This window comes from Cyrtonyx montezumae, unplaced genomic scaffold (genome assembly GCF_038088225.1).
Source record: "Cyrtonyx montezumae isolate F1298 unplaced genomic scaffold, pur_monq_1.0 scaffold_11, whole genome shotgun sequence".
NCBI lineage: Eukaryota > Metazoa > Chordata > Aves > Galliformes > Odontophoridae > Cyrtonyx > Cyrtonyx montezumae.
This window is the reverse complement of record NW_027071837.1, coordinates 12613078-12635264: the sequence shown is the minus strand read 5'-3', so window position 1 is coordinate 12635264 and position 22187 is coordinate 12613078. Positions and strand designations below refer to the sequence as shown.

General features: G+C 42.9%; 1 protein-coding gene across 1 annotated transcript in view; it reads right to left on the bottom strand.

The window, feature by feature from the left end:
• TRPC5 (transient receptor potential cation channel subfamily C member 5) overlaps positions 1–22187 on the bottom strand; it is an 86343-nt gene that overhangs the window by 2507 nt on the left and 61649 nt on the right. The window contains exons 6-9 of the mRNA XM_065729791.1: positions 18901–19223; positions 14161–14356; positions 673–879; positions 451–492 (exon numbers count right to left, since the gene is read on the bottom strand). Of these exons, the coding sequence (XP_065585863.1) occupies positions 451–492; positions 673–879; positions 14161–14356; positions 18901–19223 (768 nt within the window). The remainder of the gene's footprint in view (positions 1–450; positions 493–672; positions 880–14160; positions 14357–18900; positions 19224–22187) is intronic.

Sequence of the window (22187 nt, the reverse complement as noted above, 5' to 3'; positions counted from 1 at the left end):
AAAATTCAACACAGGAACAATTCCTCCTTCCTAAGATGCCCAAAACAGAAGGAAATCTCAACCACTGTTTGAGGTAGGATTAGGGATGCCTTGCAAAAAAGGGTAGAAAAGGAGCAGCTTGAGAGTTCTTGTGAAAAAACGCTGCAGAAACAGTTATAATCAGGATTACATGGCAGTGTGATCCCTCTGAAGTCACTCTGTTGATGCAGCCTTTGACTTCAGCAATCAGTGACACCTGGTAACTTTTCTGCCACTTTAGAGCAGGTGGAAGAGCTAGGAGCTATTTACTAAACCACTCCACCTCTACTGAGAAAATGCAAAACCCATGAGCAAAATCTTCTTGGAGTTCCTACACTAGTATATGCACTCCAGAAGAAAACAAGAAGTGAGGTTCTAGAAAATAAGCAGGAAGTAAAAGCAAATGAAAACTTAATCTGCTGGAAAGCTTACCTGGTAATGTTGATTCTGGATGAGGTTATCAGCATGGCGCTCCTGGAAAGAGAAAGGCACAGGCATGTCACCCATGTCATCCTATTTGTAACAATGGCTCTTGGCAAGTTAATGATCCAGCAGCATGTAGAAGATCTTTCTTCTACACCAGTGTACCAGTGGCCCCCGTGACCCCAAACTGCACAAGCACTCCCATAAAATGAAGTTTGAAACCATGCTTACTGTGAATGTTTTGAGGTTTTCATGTCTCTTCTGTTCGTTGTCAGAGTCATTGCCTGGGCACAGCTGATTGTGAATCCACTTGCAGAGGTACCAGAAAGACTTGGGACTCGGGATGATGTTAAAGGGAGGAGGCAGGGTGGCACCTTCATCAAAGTAACTCATCCAGAGCTTCGTCCGTGCAAACTTCCACTCAATGTCTGCATGGTCCTGTGGGAGGAGGGAAGAGTATCAACAGCTTTAGGCAGATTTCACTGGAGCAAATGCCAGTGTCTAAGGAGATGGTGTGAACAAGAAAGGAATTCTCCAGCAAAGCCATATCACTTCTTCAATCTCCTTGCTGGGAGTGTACTTTGAAAAAAAAAAAAAAAAGTCAGTGTGGAATACAGCTGAGTAGAAAAACACCATCCACTCAAATGCCGCGATAGAATATTCTGCAAAAAGGTTTGTCAAGCTCAAGCTTAGCTTTGGAGTTTATGCTTACCACTGGCTTGCCAGTAAAAGAAGCAAGGAAATTTTATTTTGCTTTTTGCTAGTGTTCTTATTATCACAAACTGTTGTTTTTCATGTCAAAAGCCAATGAATTCTCACACTTTTCCCTGAAAAAAACAAAAAAAAGGTATTCCGTCCTTTTTGTTGTTTTTTATAGCATCTATTAATTGAGCACTTGTTTACAAACATTTTACTGTGTGCCATGTTTAAATCTCACCTCTGCATTATCATTACACCAAACTGGAGACGGTTTACTGATTTTTATTTTTATTTTTTAATTTACGCCTTCACCACAATGCCATGCCCCCTTGATTTGCTCTAGTGCTTTTCATCCCAACAAAGTAAAGGCAGAAAGTTGCCTGCATTATTTTACAGCTACACAGGTAGATGCTGTGTCCATACCATCACCAAGAAAGAAATACAGACTGTTCAAGACATTGTTCAAGACAATGACCTTTCAAACTGCAAAATGGTGGTCCCTGAATCAAGGTATTTGCCATCTGATCTGTAGAGTCCAGGCAGACAGCAGCCCTCAAAAACCATACAGTGAAGTGTAGGACAAGGAGTTTAATAAAATATGGCTGAACATCATGCCCCAGAAATTACTACACTAGCATTCTGGCTATGCTCCAATGCTCTGACATGGCTAAAATATGCTCACAATTCAACAGCAAGGTGCAGCTCAACTTCATTTTAATAGCATACTCAACTTATGCACAGCTCTTGATTTAGAAGAACTGCTTTGGTGGCTGAGGAGCGCATTAGCCTCTGCAGATGGTGTGAATCAGCTCAATGTATGAGGGCCTGAGCTGCATCTCCCCCTGGATACACTCACTGCCAGGCAAAGGGGAAAATCCAGCAGTGACTACATCTGAGAAGGCTGCAGGCAGTTGGTGCACTGATAGATCAAGTCTCTGAAGCACTCTACAGGGAAATATCCAGATCATACCCAGCACCATGAGATGCACTGGGTTACTCAGCCACGCTGAAGGGCTTTCTTGGGGTGTGCCAGAACTACAGACACCTGGAAACACCAACAGCAGTATCTGGGACAGCTGGGGAGTTCAAGTTAAGACAGTGAGAGAAAGTACAAGGCTGTTATTTAGAACAGAGAAACATAAACTCCAGGTTTTTTTGTTAATGCAGAAGCATTAGAGAACCTGAGCAAATCAGATGAGAACTGCTGGTGGCTATTCTGAGTTGGAAACATAGCAAATAGATTTCACTTCCACTAGGAATGCTTTTTGTTTGTTTGCTTTGTTTTGTTTCATTTTTGGTGGCAGAAAACCACCATTTCATTGATTAGAGCTCTGCTTAGTGCCACAAGAAGTGAAATCTGCATGCAAAACAGCAGCTTTGTGAACTCACTTCCCTGTGATGAATAGCAGCAGCACCATGCTTCAGCAACCACCTGATACCCAGCTCAGGCCTGGCCACCATGTGTGAAGCTCTTCAGTGATGGACAGCCTGGAGGCTCCTGCAGGGCCACAGCAGCTGCTGGGACGGGCCACAGGAGATGATGTCCTCAGCCCCCACAGATATCATGTAATGTTTCCATATGACAACTTTTATAACTCTTATAATAAGCTAAAGAAGCATATCTGTTGGCTTTGCAAGCATGACCTCGTTGCTTCAGGAATTTAAAAGCAAGTTTGGATTTCACTGTCCTATCTTCAGGCTCCTGTTGTGTTGCTCTTGTCACCATTTCCTTTGAAGTACTGCTCATCATTTCAGCCATAGAACACTCCGCTTCTAAGAGAAGAGAGCCCTCACACTCAGAGAGTGCATGAACTCAAAGAAACAACACTGCTTCTCTCTGGGAAAAAAAAGAAGTATCACTTACAGTCACAATGCAGATGTGTCATACTGGCCGCATAATCCTCTTGCAAATCTCTGCCATTTGAAGTGAAAATTAATCTCTCATAAAGAATTCCCTGTGGGATTGCTGGAGCCATCCTACTTCAGCAGTTGGGAGGATTCTCTAATTCAGAGAAAGTGGTGTATTCACAGATGTGCCAGATTTTAAAATAATTACCTGCTACACTAATTATACAGGATAATTCAAGCATTAGTCTCCATCTCTGTGTAGAAAATCTGTTGTTTACATTTTGTAAAACGTATTTTTTTAAACACAGATCTCCATTGCCACCTCCTTATTGGGCCACATGGTTTAGATCACACATTGCCAAGTAACTTCCAGTTTCTTGGCTTGTACTGCTCCTGCCAGCACAGTGCTGGGAGGCTCTTTCATAAAAGCATGAATTATGAAGGTTGGAAAAGGCCTCTAAAACCATCTGTAGACTAACTGTCCACATACCACCAATACTACCTACTGAACCATGTCCCTAAGTACAACATCTCCACAGTTCTTCAACACTTGAGGGGTTGTGACTCCACTACCTCCTTGGGCAGCCTGTGCCAGTGCCTAACCACTCTTTCAGATAAGTTTTTTCCTAATACCCAACCCTCAACCTCCTCTGAGGCATCTTGAGCCCATTCCCTCTCCTCCTAGGAGGGATGAGCAGACACTTTGATCCCTATGTCAGATAGCTGCCACTGGGTTCCTACAGCTTGTTCCTGAATTTAGTGTCTGAACTCTCTGGTGGCTGAAAAGCTAAAAAAGATAAATACTGTCACTTGTAACTTAACACAAGACTGCCAGCAAACACACAAGCCCAATCTCATGGCTCTTGAAGTAGCATAAAGTCCAAAGCTCTAGAACAGTTCTGAGTTTTCACCAGCTCAGGGCTGATGGGCTGTGTAACATAATGTGATGGAAAGTACAGCAATAATAGTGGGGTGGATAAGTCCTTGGCTACAGCAAACAAGGACAAACCCAAATGCAGCAGCCATTCTAGACACAGAAATTAATAATAATAATAAAAAAAGCTGCTCACCTTCAAAAGATCTCACATAGACAGAGATCTTCAGCAAGATACCCTCACCTCCACTGCCAAACCTTAAATGAGGTCTGTGAAGGGGTGGATCCTGGCTCCAGCCCTTCTGGTCACTCAGTGCATTGCACACCTGAGCTCCCCTGGGTTGGCCCTGCCTTCCCACCAGGTGCTTCATCACTGCTTCAAGCTGTCACCCATTTCCACTACAGGCTGAAATGGGTGCTGACAGCTCCCTGCTCACTGCTGCTAAACCTGTGCTCAGCTTGGGTGAGACAGGTGTATGACCACGGTACAAACACTCAGAGAGAGGAGCACAGAAATGATGGAGAAGTTGTCCAGCCAGGCAATCTGATACCTTGAGCATTTTCCACAACCATAAGACAAGCAGCTGCTTCAGCTCCTTTATTCTACGTGAAGGTGCACAAGGGCTTCTCTCCTTACTCTTAACAGGAAGAAAGAAGTGTGTTCCTAGGATACAAATCCTCCCCACACCCCTTTGCATAGAACAATGCATAAAGATGTCTGGCATCTTTCTAGCTGGCGCAAAAAGGGCTGTGTGTGCCTTTCTTGTACTTTATTATACAACAGTCAGTGGGCTAAGCTGGAAATCAGGCTGCTGTCTGTCAGATGCAGATATAGATGGCTGTGACAATGCCCCCAGGACCAGGCTGTCTGGCGGTGGCTGTGCACTGCAGAAGTGGTTGTGCAAGGAAGGCTGGCAGCAGCCAGCAGGATGTCTGCATGGCCAGCTCTGCTGCTGTCCCAGGAGGTATGAGGAAGGTCAGGAAGGGCCCAAGCTGTATTACTTTCCTCCAGGGAAGGAGGAGGAGTGCATCACCCACTTTTAAAGGAGGTCACAGACACCTCTTATTTGCAGCCTGGTTAAGTAAGGGGGCCTCATTCCCCGAGAGGTTCAGGAACGTCAAAGGTACCTTTTGTTGTATCATTAGCTGAGCTGCTAAGAGTAGGGGAAGTCATTAAACTGTATTTAGTATATTTCTATCTCCTTCGGCTCTTTATTGCTCTTTGCAGGATAAATACAGAGCAGTAACAGCACAGAAAATCTATCAGTAATGACTTTCAAGCAGGCTAGCACAAAAAATATGCCCTTGTGTGCCTTGAACAGAAAGCAGTGCAGAAAGAGGGACAGGAGGAAGTTAATCTTTGCAGAGCCTGACACAGACAACTTTTCCGCAGTTTCAAGACTGTTAATTTTGTAATAGGTGTTGTGCAAACTGCTAATAACATCAGCAGAGCTTGGGGGCTTACTGATGAGCTTAGAGAAGCAAGCAGCAAAAATCCAAGCAAGCTGTTTGAGCTGGTGCTGAATATTTTTCAAAGAGAAATATTTCATACAAAGGAAAAAGCCATCTCTGAGCGAAATCTGGGACCTACAAAGGCAATTAATACATAGGTAATTCAGCAGCAGCTGACAACAAATGACTTTGCTTTCAAAGCTGGGGATGACATACTGAAGGATAAGAACTTAATGGGATCAATCACAAAAATAATACAAGAAAAATTACTAAAGGAGGACAATCTAGCATTAGAAAAAAGCAATTAGAACAGTCAGGGAATGAGACAGCCAAAGGAGAGATGAAAGCACTGTCTGGCATGAATCGCACCACGCCAGGCAGAGCAGCCAGGCCCTGGGCAGCAGCAGGCAACGCCAGGAGCACGGCCAGGGGACAGCTCTGCAGGGACATGGAGCAGCACACACACGGTGGAGGAGTGCCCGGGGTGAGGAAGAGCGTGTCTGGAAAGCGCAGAGCACACAGCGTGCAACATGGCAAGCTGAAAGGGTGGTGTTGGCATGGGAAGGGAGCGCTGCTCCTCAGCTGCACACAGAGAAGCTTTTTCATAAAGCACATGCAGGTCTTCAGAAATATGCACGAACACTGACACAGTACAAGAAAAGTGAATTCCTGGGGCAGGATACAGGTGAAGGCTTGATTTCAGCAAAGAACTGTCTTTTATCTGGTAAAGTGCAGGAGGAAGCAGAGGGATTGAGCCTTTAGAACTTGAACACCTGATAAGAGCCCGTCCATGATGCAGCCCATAGAACAACACTAACAAAAGGAGCTGTGAAAAGATTTTGTTTTGCAGTCTCCGTGGTCCATCACTTCAAACAGACCAAGGAGATGGCCAGTTCTGTGTCAGTAGGATGTGCAGCACAGTAATTGCTTCGTGTCACAAGATGGATAAAGGACACCATCTCTGGAGCACAGCCAGAGAAGATGGAAAAATACAGAAGAGGGGTTGGTCTCTGGTTGCAATGGAGAAGAAAACTACGAATAGCTTCTGAGAACACAAGGTCACGTGAAGAGCATGGGAATTCTCTGCAGTGACACCCCTGCAGTGCTATCACATGCACACAATATTCCATCCAGATGTGAGCACTCCGCGAGACCCCAAGCAGCATGGTAAGTCTTTCAGTGCCCACCAGACCCAGCTGTGTCAAAAGGATGCCTTCATATGCACAGGAGTAAAGCAGCTGACATATCAAGACAATGTGACACCCCCAAGAAAATGAGACAAATGGGAGGAAAAGGGAGGTGGGAAAGGTGCAGGAGACAACAGCACCCCTGCCTGGCATCACTGTGTGATGCTTCACCTGCATCCCTGCCCACAGCATTCACACTGCCAGTGAGGGGACTGCAGCCCCTAAGCAGTGCTCAGCTGTGTGCCTGCACTGCACAGCCCCAATAACGTGCCACCGCCACGGGCTGGTGGCAGCAGGGCAGCCTGTGCTGGGGCTGCAGCGTGGGAGGAAGCCTGGTATCTCCAAGCCCACAGGAATGGTAATCTTAATGTTTAAATTGTGTTACAGAAAATCAAATGTAAGTTATCTTCACCATCTTCACAGTGACTCCTGCATTAGGGGCTATCACATCTTTTCCAAGGACTTAGCATATAAATCTGATTGTATCTCGGTATTAGCCACTTGCTTTCTCAAGCACATATTCTTTCTGGGGAAGGTAAATGTCACTTTGCAAAGACTGATGGGCCCTAGTTAATTTCCATAAAGGCCTTTTGGGAACTTTCTGTGCCTGGGAATCACCCCAGATACACTCTGGACCTGTTGGACAGTGAAAAGAACCAGCGATGTTTCTGTTGTGGTGGCCATGTCTACCCCAAAATGCACCTCCATACTGATTTTCCCAGCTCCAGGGAATCAGTTTGTACTTGAAAAATGTATGTTTGAGCATCTCTATTTATATCTTCAATGTGCAGAATATATTCATAATTAAAACTTTTATTATAGCTTGCAGTGCACCAAATTCCACAATGTATTTAGGTTTCCATCAATTACCTTTCATCTCCCACCAGCACATTGGATGTAAACAATGATAGCTAATGAGAAGGCCAGGGAATAGTGTACTGGAGAGAACGTGGAGAACTGGATTGTGCTGGTTTTAGTGCAGTTAAATGACTTGAATTGATTCCTTTTTGTTCAGGCATATTCCGACAAAGCTCAGCTTTTATTTTAATAGTCAAATAGAGCAGTGTGAAGGTCATGTAGACAAATAGTTCTCTAAGAACCTTGGCGAGAAGAAACAATGAGAGAGGTATCAGTAAGGCTTTGTTCTTGCTGCCATCCACTCTCTCCCTTATCACTGCTGATAAGAGCCTCCTTTCAAGCTGGAAGTCAGAGAGATAAGGTGTATCTGTGCTGATAATGGTAACAACTCCAGCCAGGTCAAAATCAAGTAATTCACACATGCCCATGGAGAAATGGGCTGAAAAAGTGTGTCTAACTCACAGTGCTTGAGCACTGATGACCGTGTTAGCACCATGGCAAAAGTGAACGTAGGAAGCCTCAGTTCTGCTCACACTATTTCCAGAATATCACATTTTATTTTTCTGCATAGCAGATCAACCTGGGATTTGAGTCTTCAAAGGAAGAAGCAATACCTTGAATTTTATTGCTAGACTGCTGAAAGCCAGATATAAAGGAGGATCACGTACTTCTCTGGTTTTTTTCTTTTTTCCTACAAGAGAAAGTGGTCCCAAGAAGCAAAATCCCAGTCTGGATCCACTCAGGATTCTGAGATCCCAGGATCCAGGCTGTGCCATCACAAGGGTGTGATTTCACCTGGGATATGTGGTGTCAGCTATTCCCACAGACACCAATGGCTTATTTCATGTGCTGCCTACATAGAGCCGTTTGTAACTCTTAGATCTGAGCTCCAATTATGAATTTACACAAAATACAGCTGATGTTCTTTGCCACTGTCTCCTGTGCCACACACAGGAGTTAGGGTGGGAGAAGTTGTGGTTTATGCCTTCACCAGAATATCTGGTTGCATCCAGCTGACCAGAAAAGGCAGTGACAACAGTCAACAGTGGCAACACTGATCTGACCACATGACTGTTTTCATGTGCTGCAGGAATATCCCTGAATCAAAGCCCTGAACCTCAGTATCTCTTTAGGCTTAACGATCTCTTTTGTTAAACACATATATGTGCAGCCTTTAGATTCCATCCTGAAGTACCAAAAAGAATAGCATGAGCATTCCCAGACTTTCAGAGTTAATAAAACCATGCACATCTATTCAGGTACCAAACACTTTTCTATTATTTTGCTCTTGTAACTGGCCATTAACTGTCTTTCTTCAGCAGGAGTAGAGATGGACTGTGCCTGTTATTGAGTCTGTAAAGGTCACAGCACCAGTGGGAGGAGCAGGTGCTGATACCTCCAGACCTTATGCACAGGCGCTTAAATACAGTGCATGAGTTTAGCTGCCAAAAATTGAAAAAATGCTCAAAAAAGAAAAAACAGAGCTGAGTATTCTGATTGTTTAAATATATCCTTGAGGCAAAAGAAAGGGAACCATTATAAATGTATGAGATCGTTCAAATCCCTTAACTGAATCTTGAGCCAGGCACGCAGCACTGATGTAAGAGATGAAGCCCCTGTTTCTCCCAAAGATCCTGAGAGTGGAGTCTCAGCCGTGGGGACACCAGAGAACAGTGTGCCTCCATAGGCACAGAACTGCAGACAAGGACCTGCAGCACAGCACCCAGCTTAGCAGACATCCTCCCATTTAATTGGATGGAGTTGTATGCATCCTGTTTCACCTATGTAATTAGCATCATCTTATTCACTATATTGCAGTGTGCTGAGGAGGAAATCCATGAAGCATTGGAATCCAAAAAGACATAGTTCAGAGGATTTGGTATAGCTGCTCCCATTGCTCATCATCAGATGAGAGCTCTTAGAAGATATAAATAATAAATCCGTTTTATTTTTTGATTGCTTTTTCCTCAAAAATATTTCTCCTGTATCTTTCAGTTCATCTTTTTTCCTCTGCCTTCCAACCCCCCCCCAGAAAAAAAATCCCCTTGATGCAGAAGCAGAAGATAATGCTAATTGAGCTTGTCAGCTCTAAATAAAAGATGGGATAATGCAGGGGGCTGCAACCTATGTGGTTCCATCTGGATACTTCGACTTCTATCATGTAACAAGAGCAAACCTTGCTGCGCTGCTTCACACGTAACGGGCAGAGAATTATTGACCTGTCATGTGGGGCACTGGTGTGTTAACTACAGCAGAGGAAACAAAAGATACCCACAGAAATGCCAGCAAATTCCCTATAATATCTTAGATCAGCCAGGGTTCACTGGCACATTGGAAGCTTTTCTTGTTCTTTACTTAAATGTAATGTTTGCACTCTAAGCCCCAGACTGGTGTGGCCACTGTGGTGCATGGGGTTAGATAAATAGCCAATGAAGATTAAAAACAACAGAAAGCATTCACTTTTCAATCCTGCTGACAACACATGTGTGAGTGGGGCTCTGCGGGATTGGGCCTAGGATGGAAAATCTGCTTGGTCTGGTCCAACAGCAGAAGGAAGATGCTGCACATGAAGTCAGAGCACACAGAGTACTTCCATTTAGAGGCTCTGCAAACACCAGATGAATATTAACAACTTGATCCAAGTCCACGGGTTATATGTAATTAGGCCAAAGCCAGCAAAAAGACAAACAGTTCTACACCTTCAAATGAATCCTTCAGCTTGCTAACAAAAAGCAATTAAGCTGCCTGCCAGTCTACAGCAAGGCTCCAGGGCTGATTTCACACACAGGCCTCTTGCTGCGTGGCAGTATCACAGCACATCGTTGCTGCAATGCATGTCCCCTCACTTTCAAACGGGAATCTACCGCGAGTCCTTCACAACCCTCACAAATTCTAGAGGCAGCACCCAGCGTGGGTCCTGCTCCTCAGAAGAGGTGTTGCAGCCTCCGGGGGGGGGGGAAGTGGGGAGCACTGGAAAGCTGACTGTGCAGACATCACAGAGAAACTGGGCAAGTTCAGGAGAGGCTGGAAATGACCTTCCATCTAGAGCCCAGTTGTTTTGTTACTCCATAAAAATCTCCCAGCTCAATACTCACAATGAGAGAATAATTTCATTTCCTGCTGTATGACAAGAGTTCAAAAACAAACACATCTCAATTTCTCCTAAGAAATTCAGATTAATGGTTCTGAAACAGACCTTACAAGACAAACACTTCCTGATGCTTAACACAGCTTGGATATTAGTATGGGCTTTAGAGCTGGCTTTACCTCTATGGGGGGACAACCTACCACCCCAAAACCTGCTGTGTGCAGGGACTATCCAGCTGTGTATTTTGAACTAAATTCTTGGACTTGAAGAATGCTTTCTTAGCCGAAACACCAAGTGAGAGAAAATGAAACATACAGAAGTAACACCTTCATTTTCATGCACAGCAGTAGTGGTTAAGGATGATCTTTCCCAGACCTGATTTGGCATGATGCTATTTCTGAGGAATTAAGCATCTCTGTTCTTTCCCAAAACTTCTGGAATCTGCAAGGGCTTGCATCTCTCCTAAATACGTCAGTGGGATGCTTAGTGCTGCAGTGCTGTTGTGTGCCACTTACTACTCTAATCCACCCAGAATCCAGATCACAGCCGTACCGTTTTCCTCCTGAATGAACCTGAGTTCCCGTTCTTCCATCAGTCTCGCCCCCTTCATTCCTATAGCTGTACAGTCAGAAGTGTCGGTACAGTTCCAGTGAGTAATTCCTATGTGACTTCCCAGAATCTCATGGATCCATAGGGAATATGCTTTCAGGAAATGCAGATAGTCCAATTCCCTGCAAAATGCACCTGCACCACTCTACATCAGAGAGGCCAAAATGCCCCTGTGCCCTAAGAATGCAGGGGATGCACGCGCTTGGGTGTCAGTGACGACCACAGTCACATTATTCAGAAAACACTGCAAACTAGCAGGAGGATTCTGTAAGTTAAGACACGGCAATTTTATGAGAAAGCCTATCACGTAACATCTACTCATTATCCACTCTGTTACTGTATGCTGCTAGTGAGTGATGGAGCCACCTGGCTACTCAGATAAAGTCTCACTGTCCTTCCTCTTGTCATTGTGACATATTCTTCTTGCATTCATCATGTGATGGTATTTCTGTCATGCTTGGAAAGGTACTTAGATGAGAGACCGAGCAGTGATTTCACACTGTGTGCATACAGCTCATAACAAACCCCCAAGCTCTAAATCTTGTGCTGGAGAAGCATGATTACAAGTGGGGAAAGAGCAGCTCAGATTCTCCTTCCTCTAACTTCACAGCAGAAATTCATGTGTATATGAGACATTAGAGAAAAGCAAACCTGAACAATAGGTGCTGTGAAGTGAGTGACAGACTTGTCCCTGGGAGAAAGGAGGGGAGAAAGAATGCTCGCACAGCAGCAGTGCCACTGGCCCATTAGCAAGTGGAATTAATTGACATCTCCTGACCGCTCCTCTGCAGGGAAACGAACAAGCAATGATGTGCTCTCATTCCTGATGTTTATCTCATTTTCTTTCTCTCAGTCCTGCATGGGGCAGAAGCTTTTCTCATGATGTATTTTAGGAGACCTTCACCCCACTCTAAGGGTGCTTAGTCCCTTCTCCTCCTCCTCCCTGGAATGCCATCACTCAATGTGCATTCAGAATCAGGAGGAGGAAGAGCCTTGTTCAGCAACCCGCCCAAGTGTGATTCAGAAGGGGGCAGAGCTGACTGCAGGAGGTTAAAAAATGACCTATGGTTGTAAAGCTCATTTATTAACGATTCATTTTCTTCAGGGAAGAAATTAATTGATTTTTGCCCTTAGAGGACACACAAAGAAAACTTGTCTCCGGGAGAATATTATGAGTGCGCAGAAACATTAGTTTCAGAAAACAAAGCTTCAGTGCCCTGTGCCAGCACAGGCTGGGACTGACAGTCTCTCATTTTCCCGAAGAAGGTCACTGCTCTCAGTAGCAATTGCAGTATGGCAGTGTAAGTGACCAAGCAGTATCCTGTAGCATTCCCACCGGCATCACTCGGAGGAGCTGCTTGTTTTGTTTGCATAGGCTCTGCCTTGTGGTTCCAGGCCTTCGCACCAGGTCTCTCAGATACACTTTCTGATGAACCATTGTTATGATGGGTCTCTCTAAGGCACATGGGATTCTTTCTAATGTGGCACTACATCACTCAAATAATTCTGGGAAAAGAATGATTGAGTGGTTTCTATCTCGGTGAATAACAAATACTTTCATTCTTAGACCAGTCTAAGGTTCTGTCTGCTTTGTGTCAGTGACAAGCCTATTTGATGACAATAAAGCAGGGGGAATGGGAGAAAATGCTGAAAAAAACCATCTTTGTTTTCTGCCCCTCATTCCAGTCTCCCTGGAATGTGAGGAGTAGCAACAAACAAAGAGAAAGCACTTCAAGCATTGAAACAGACTGATAAAGGAGTTATGTCTTTGTGCTAAGCTCCTTGTTTGGAAGGTTAGAGGGACAGTTTTTCTCATATTTTTTGAACATGGTGAAGATCAGATGTTCAAAAATATCACCAATTTGACTGGGTTTGTATTCAGTTTGACCAAATAACTGTGTTTAGGAGCCACGTGGATCAAGCACGTAATCACCAGCAGTTGTGGAAGTTGTTCAAACAGACAACTCAGTCCTCTTCTCTGTATACTTCAGCCAGCAAAGGAGTTCACCCATACGTTTACTCAGAAAAACTGGGAATGGATGCAGTAGTGGAGCTGCTGCTGTTCTTTTCCACTGTTTTATGCTCCATCCTGTTCTAAAGTAAATTCAGCAGTCACAGAATGCAGAGCAAGCAGTCTCTACTCTGCCTATCCTTCTGAGTGACCAGCTGAGGACACAAATGACCTTCCTAACTCCTATTTCTGTGCACAGGTGATATAACTCTTCATCAGTTCACTATCTCTAAGCCTAATGTACTAGGCATCAGAACTGGGAGCACCCACTTGTTTACCTCAAGTGCTGCTCACACAGCTTTGAGCTTTGCTCTGTATTGTTTCTAAGCAGTTTACCTAAAGACCCTTAAAATGCAGAACTATGTTGCTTCAGTTTTCAATCTGTCGACAGATTGAATTATAAATGTACTGATTGGTTTTAGGCACACAAAATGCAATTACAGTAGAGAAACAGAGTAGAATTCTGAACATTTGACTGAAAATGAAAAGTTTGAAAAAGGCTCCACTGCCAACTGGCAGCCATGAGCTGCCTCAGCTCAGATCCATCCAGCACTGAGGCTACCCGGGAATCTCACATTACAGGTTTACAGAGTTAGCTGCCAGGAGACTGGTTGTGAGTTCCAGATGGAAATGATCTAATTTCAGTGGGAAGACTATGGAATAAGAAATTGCACATTGGGTGCCCAATACAAATCCCTTCGTATGAGAAAGCAGTAATAGGAGAGAAGCAAAAAATATACAAAAAAAAGAAATTAGAACCAAACGTGCTAAGAAGCAGTGGGAAGGCTTCCCTTTTTACACCCTCTTCACTCCAAAGTTAGCCAGCTGCTAAGAACAAGGTCATTGGTGAAGTCAGTATACAGGAGAAGACGAGCAGATCACAGGCAATATGCCTTTTCCACATAAAAAAAAAATGCAACAGAGCAAAACCTCCTTCACAAGCATGATTCAGGCTAGTGAATTGAAATCCCTACTATTTTCTGTCAAGAAATGGGAGCAGCAGTCCTCAGCATCCCAGAAGAGACACACCCCCAGGCAAACAGATTAGGCACATAGTGGAAAACGAACACAAAGAGAGAATCAGATAACTTACAGCAATGAGCTGGTAGGAGTTGTTCATCATGGCTATGAGCATGTTCAGCAGCACGACAAGAGAGATGACGTTGTAGGTACCAAACATAGTGGCCCCAACAAACTCTGTGAACTCATGTCTGGCTTTCACATTGGTGACATAGAGATTCAGCAGACCAAACACCGACCAGAAGAGAGACTGGAGGGTCTCGAAAAGTCTGGAAAAAAACAAACAGATTTTTACTTTGTTACTTGGTTCTGGGAAATGGAAATCAGTGTCCTTAGGAGCCCTGGATTTGTTGAAGTTGGGTGCACCCAATATGAGTGCTCTGTTGGTGACCCTGGAAGCACTCCATCACTGGGAGCACTCAGGTGGGGAACACACCAACATAAGAAACTGGAATGCCGTGGAGCATCAGTACGGTACAGAACTCAGCACTGCCATTTATTCCACCAGGAGACAGTCTGCATTCCAGCCACAGGGACCCACTGGCCAATGCATGTAAGAACTGTATCACATCAGGAAAATTCACAGCCTGTTCAAGAACCATATCCTTGAGAGATGCAACAGCCTAATTGCCATGAAGCAGCCTGACGTTCTATTCCTACTCGATGCGCATGCAAAGAACAAACACAGTATATTCCCTCTAATTAAAGCTGGCACAGAGTGTTAGTGTTACTGCTGTTATATATAGATATAACTGTTTAAACAGTGCATGCATCATTAGAATGTCTATAAACTAAATGCTTAGGGAGCCCATGCTGAAGTTCTGCATGACCATAGTAGTTAAATCGTGCTCTATGACAAGGAATCAAAAGGTGAAAGATGCAGGAAATCACATCCACTCAAACCTTCTGCACTAGGATAGGCCGATAGCTTGCGATTATTTTGATTGCAAGTGAACCAGGCCAGTGTGCTAACAACCTGTCCAACAGTGCTGCACGTGGCCAAAAACACTGGTTGTGATGGGTGCTTTGTGAAGCAGCTCCCACCCACCACAGTGCAGTGCCCTCGATATCATACTGCAACAATTGATCAGAAATGACTCAGATGAAAGAGAGTCATCACATTAATTCAGCTTGAGAGGTTTTCTTCATTTGAAGTCTTCCATCCATAGATGAACTAGACCTGACCTCCCTATGCTTTACAGCTGATGAGATCATCCCAGGTCTCTGCTTCAGCCAGAGACAAGTGACCTTTTGCAATCACGTCAAATACATAATCAGCAATCTAAATAATTGCTCTATTTGGGCATCTTTGTTTAGGCTTTCAAAAATGTGGCATTTATATCATCAAAAAATGACATTTATATGCCTGTTTTAAGAGTTTCCATTTTGGCCTAGGGTCAGTGGATATTTTTGAATGCTCTTATTAGAAAAATCAATAAAAATAAATTCAGATACGTAACATACCAGGAATCCATTCTCCTGGCTTCTGCAGGCATCTGCTCCATACACAGCCCCATGCTATACGGGGATATATTTATATGAGGATTTAGTTTCTCCATGTTTTGTGAATGTAGATTTTCACAGCCAAAAATTATAAGGACTCTTTAAGCAAAAATCCTTTCTCCCAGAAGTCAAGATATTTGGTTTATTGGATAAGTGAGGTAATGTTAAAACTAGGATTAAGCAAAGAATGCTGAGCGTTTTGCTATTAAAAACAGTGGAGTGCTCACTGTCTTTTAAGTTATTTTAACTTCTAGTGGTAAAAGTATTGATTAGTGTATAGGCTCAGGAGAAACTAAGGTTCTTGTCATGGTCTTGAATTCACAGTGTTATAACCAGGAGTATCATTGGCCCAGATTGCAGCCAATATATTTACATGTGGGCATGCAGACAGCAAGCAGGTGTACACAGCACCTGTTTCTGCAATTTTGCATAGAAATAGGACTTTTTCTTTCCTCCCTGTATAGTAACAGGCAAGAACCACAATCTGTTTTCACTGTATTTCAGGGGCTCGTACTACTTCTGAGAAAATAATTTTGGTAATACAACTGCACTTTCCTGTTGGGTATATTTTGGACCTTAAAGAAACAGGAGAAATCTCAGAACTCCACCACTCCTGTGCAACTAAGGAAGAACAAGTGTACCCATCTCTGCCAGGAGCCCTCCCTCCCAGCCTCCTGCAGTCACCAGGGAAATGACCCCAGCTGTCTGCTTGGCCCTTCATGAGAACAGCCCCACAGACAGTCAGGTGTAATGGCTTCTTCCTCCCCTTCCTCTGTCTTCTCCTTTCTCCATCTGCCAGGATCACAGTGCTTAACACACTTTCAGATTGTCTGCCTATGCAACAGGCACTTTGCTTTCTAAAGGATGGTTAGGGCAGAGCGTAAAAACTTAAATTATTCATGACTTCACCTCATTGCTGTCACAAAGGAATATTACTTCTCCATGATCTGTGTTTGTGATGCAGAAAACTTCCACACCAAAAAAACATTAAATTCTTCCTTCGGGAGTAATAGGAAATAATGCACCAGTAAATAGGTGTCACATTTTAAATAAGCTGTACAAACATGAACAACGGCCTGCTTTTCCTTCCCTTATGAAATTAGATCTTATTGTGTGACTGCTGAGAAATGCTGGTAGGAATCAAAGGGGACTGATTGAAAGCTTTTCACATTTTTTCTTCCATTAGGGATGAACTACGAGCAAACTCGAGGCAACACCAGCTCTGATTTGAATTCACTGCAGTTATGCTTGCTTTCCCCAGCACAACGGTGTAATTTTCTGTTTTGCAGGTTGCTCGTTCTTAGCCATTCACCCATGCTGTGCATCTGCACAAGGGCCAAATGTCAGCTTGTACTGGGGGTGTTAATAATGACTATTTAAACTTTTAAGAACACGTTAAATAAATTTCTCAAGCAAGGCTCCAACAAAAAAGATAACTGCAGAGCATTCTGTCCCCTGCCAGGAGACCTCAGTCCTAATGGATCCCCCCCATTGCAATTCTGTTTAAAACAAACCTCTGTCATAAAGGCTGAGCCCCCTCAATTTCCTTCCTGTGCTACGTTCTCCTTGGCAGGGGGCTTAAACTGAATGTTAGGGTGGGAGAAATTGTGGTTTGTATAGAAGCCATTCCACATTCCATTAAGTGATTCTGTATCATTTCTAGTTCTGAAGATGTTGTGCCTTCTTACTGACTTAAGGATCTTTTTTTTTTTTATCCTTCCTGCTGATCAAATGCTCTTTTCCTTCAGTCAAATCCTCTCGTTGCTTCCTTCACTAGTCTGCCAACAGTGAAAACTAGTTGGTAGTGGAGAAAGATCCAAACTAGAATGCAGAACTGGAACACATCTGTTCACTGTCGCTCTGGGGAAAGGCAGGCTCCAGTCCTGAACTCTGTGGCTTTGACCCTTCCTGAGGTAGAAGCTGCCACTTAACAAACACAGTGCTTGCCAAACATTCTTCCCTCTGGCTACTGCTTCAATAGACATAGATCAAGGAAGAGCATTTGCTACTTAATTCCTTTGCCAGGGCAGCACAACACATTTCTGGGGCATTCAAAGCAATTAAAGCCGAAAAAAAAAAGACTGAAGTCTTTAATTTTGTTTTTTCATTAGCACAGTGCAATTCCATTCACTTCCTCCAGATCTAGATGAGTTTAACGAGAAAGTTAATCAAGTCTGTGGTGCTCCTGCTCTGCAGTGAGAAGAGCAGTCCAGCTGGCCTACCAGGACTCCCTGGTCAAGAGGCTCTTGTAAGCTCTGACTTTATCCCTAGAAAGTCTCCCACTTGTAAGAATGGAGCCTACAGGGCAGTGCTGGAGCTTTTCCTCTTCCAACCTAGTCATGTGGCCTAAGCCGTCATTTGCTTTTGATAACAATGCAATATCCCAAATCCTTTCTTTAACCTCCAGCCTTCAGCTGAAGAAGAGTGGAGAATTATTGTGCAGGATGACAAGTTTTATTTAATTTTGCCTGACGTGGTGGACAACAGTTTTGTTTTGCTTGCTTGCAGGGCGTAGGCCCTTTTCTAGATGGTGCTTTATTTATTTCTCTTCCCATTGTGTGTTAAGTACTGTGCAAGCAGCAAGAACAATTGGAGGGGGGCTGATTATTATAATTATTTCCACTATTAGTAATTAAAACAAATAGATCACAGAGACAATTAATGTTATTTTTCAGCATGTGCTATCACTTTCAGCCCTGCCAGCTGTCATCACAGTAATTTCCATGCCAGCATCTCAGTAATGTACCAGTATTTGCAGCAAAATTGATTTTGATGTGATTTTAGTCTCACCCTGCTGCAAGGGAATCAGAGGAGCCCGCAACATCATGTGCGGATAAAAATGGCCTAGATGAGCAACAGTGTTGTTGTTGCTTTGCCGCATTATTTATTAATACAATCTTCTCGTACGTTCATCTCTTAATTTCTACATTTCGTTTAGCTTTCCTTCCTTTCTTCCAGAATAAGACAAAACAGTTACTGCAGCAAAATGATACCTGCCTTCCCACATGCTGAAACTGAACATAGCAGTAATAACGTTTCAGTTGCAGGATCATGCAGAGAGACTCTTTGGACCAGAACTAAAATGATTGTCTCTCACTTCCAGACCTAAGAGGCTTTCTGACAGCAAAGCTCAGCAGAATGTCTGCCCCAGTTAACCCACACCTTTCCTGCACAGTCCAGTAGCTCACCTGTTATTTGCAAATGAATAAATAAAGTTACTTTTGGTGCAGTGACACACAACATGCAAAGGCAGGTAAGACCGTGGACAATGAGAGTCATCCTCGAAGTTAGACAGGGAAGAATATCTTACGTGGAGAAGGCATTGTTCTGTTTCTCACATCGGATCCCCTTGCAGTTGTTGGGTTCCTCCGAGGCACTGGTCTCATAATAAAAATAAAGCTGGTTCAGTCCGTTGGCAAAAGCCAGAAGCACCAGACAGTAGATAAAAAGGAATTTAAGGATGTCTAGCAGCATGCGTCCCAGAGAAATCTGCAGGGGTCCCAGGTGTGAATTTGCTGTAAACAGGGATATGAGACGCAAGGAACTTAAAATGTTGGATATTGCAAAGAGAGCTTCTGCAATGAGAGTCGGGTGCCACATTTCCCATTCCTCCCTTGGGCGAGAGCCATTGTACTGAAAGAAATAACAAGGATATAAAAATGAATTGCATTGTAATTATTTTGAGATAAACTTGAAACTCAAACCTGCTAATACCAGTGCTCAACCTATATATATTAATCAGATATTGACACAAGTACTTTTCTACTCTAAGTATCAGTATCCAGTATTCAGGATCCACAACTGAAGCTGGGTTCATCAGGACAGAGCTTTAGGTTTAATGAAGTCTTCTTATGAAATCCCCTACAGATTTAGACCCCTGTATAGAGATATTCTGGGGAGGATCAGCTTTTCTCTGGGGGTTTCTGGTATGCAGGCGGAACTCAGCCTAAATTTTGGTTACAGATCTTTTGAATTGGATAATTGTGGTTAATCAGATCCTTGGGCTGATATATAACGTCCATCTCTTACAGCATGCAAAGGAGTTCTGACTGCTCCTTAGCAGGTTCAGGTCATTTCCAATTACCTTTATTCTCTTTTTCCTCCTGAATAAAAACATGCCTTTGAAACACTGCTTATTCCAGGACAAATGTGTGTGAGAGAGAGAGAAAGGAGGCAAGCAATGAACTAAGGAACATGAGAAGTGGATGCTTTCCCTCCACAGTAATCTCAAAAAGGTGCCAACAGCCCAGAACCAAAACATGTTCTTCATATTAATTTTCTTATTAGTTAATTTGCCATGGTATTTTTCGGAAAGCTGCTTAGGCAGAGGTCATAATTACAGCCAAAATGCTGGATACTATTGAGTACATCAATTATAAAATTAACTTCGTTTGTAATGTAACTATAAAAGCAGAAGCATTATCTGAGCCAGGTACAGCAAGACATAAATAGGTAGCATGAAAGAGCTGGTTGTATAAATGTGACTTCTCTGGCAGTAGAGAATAGAGTCAAAGACATTTTAACATGAAGGAATTATTTATCTTTTTTAGCATTTACCTCTGCTCATCTAACATGTAAAAAGGCAAAAATGTACTTAGAATTGAACACTATCTGTGTAGCCAGAATGTTTAAGTCTCTAAAAGCTTTTTCATACTTTTTAAAAGGAAATAGTATTAATATCACACTGACAGATGAGTTTGTATGGACTTTCCATTTAAATCTGAAGGTACAGCACATGAATTCACATATTTCTTTTTCAAGAAGACAACTAAAAACAATAGATGTTTTAAACTATACCTCCATATGTAGGCACTGAGACATGATAGAATATGTGACCTGTGTCTGTTTCAGAAATTTCCAAACTGCTCCTTATTCCATGAACATGATGGCCTGAGTTTGTTGATTTGAAGATGGGTCTTAAAATGTTTACAAACAGGCACAGATTTTAAACTTTGCTGCCAATCACCAACAGTGGGAGTGGATAGATGTTATCAGCAAGCCTCCCCTTCCTGGACGGAAGAGCCACATGGTTCCCTTGTGCATGCTGGATGGACACAGCAGTCCTGGGCCTGGTGGTGCATGTAAATGAACGTGAAATGGTCTTCATCTCACACCTATTTTTAAAGCAACTTGCTAGGATTGTATTTTGGCCCTTTGTAAACTATGGTATATCCTTGCTTGGAAAGCAGCAGTCACTTTTGAACAGGTAGTCAACAGGTAGGAGAGAAACTGATTTCAGTTATCTAATGAAGCTGAAAAGGCTGGACTTGTTTGGGTTAGACATCAGAAGATGAATCACAGAGTATACCGAGTAGTTCAAATAAGTTACAGCAGACAGACATATTTACCCTTTCTCATTACATGATAATTCAATGCAGAAAATGAAAACTGATTAAGAAAGTATTTTTACCCTATAATTAGGCTGAAAATTTCATTGTTACTAGACAATACTGAGGCCAGGTCTTTAAACCAGTCAAATCGGGGGAAAAAAGAAGTATCCACATAAAAATTAGGATGGAAAACATAACTGTCAGTACACTATTTAATTTTTCTAATATTTGGCAGAAAGCTAAACATCCATGTAATCCTTTGAAGTTCCAAGAAATGTTAAGACTATGGCATATTGGCATATACACTGGCTATTTCCAGCTCTAGGCTGTTCTATAAATAACAAAAACCTTTACAAGTCATGTTGCAAAAGACTTTGAAGCCATTATCAATGTTTTAAATTCTCATGTCTCAGAGCATACTGCAACCTTTATGTGACATAGGTCAGAACTTCTGTGGGCATGCTGTTTCAGGGCTACTGCTGATCTGTATAAGATTTTAAGCACTTTTCAGTATTGTTTGACATTGGTCCTTGTCAAGACCAGACCTTAGATTAGCCAGGTTTAATTCAAGCAGTTCTGATCTGTACTCAAATGGATATATTCCTGTAAGTATTCTTTTTTGTGCTTATAGCTCTCTGTATTCTGTCTGTGTGTTTCGGTAGTTCTTACAAAGTATATAAATGAAACTGCAGTTCTTTTGTACGTCTGGTTTGGCTGTAAGTCTGAATCTCAGTGTGTGACCATACAAATCTGTGGAAGCATAGCTCTCTGAGTAATTTGTGTGTGAGAGAGAAATAAAAAGATTGTTAGCATTTTAGGATTTGTTCGTGAATGCCACAGTTTTCAGCATTTTCTGTACTGCTTACTGCTCACAGATTAAAGCCTTTCAAGTCTCTAATTTCCTCACTGGTTGTGAATGCTGGGAAAAAAAGATGTGATCTGTTTTTGCTTTGATGCTGTCACAGAGTGTCTTCAGGGAGTAGCAACTGTCTTGAAGCTTTTCCCTTGAAAAACTAACTCACCACCATACATCCTTCTGGATTTTAAACAGTCCCCAAAACAATAGAGATTTAAAGCTTCAGCGTGTTGCTTTGTCATTTCCTTGCCTCCAATTTAAACCTGTACTTTCAAGAGGAGAAGCTGACTACTTCATATCAGATAGAAGCCACCTGCCAGCAGGCATGCTCTTAGCAGACTTTTTACAGGCTCCTTGTTAATTAATCTGCAGATCATCGGGCTCAGGGACTACAGACTACAAATCCTGGTT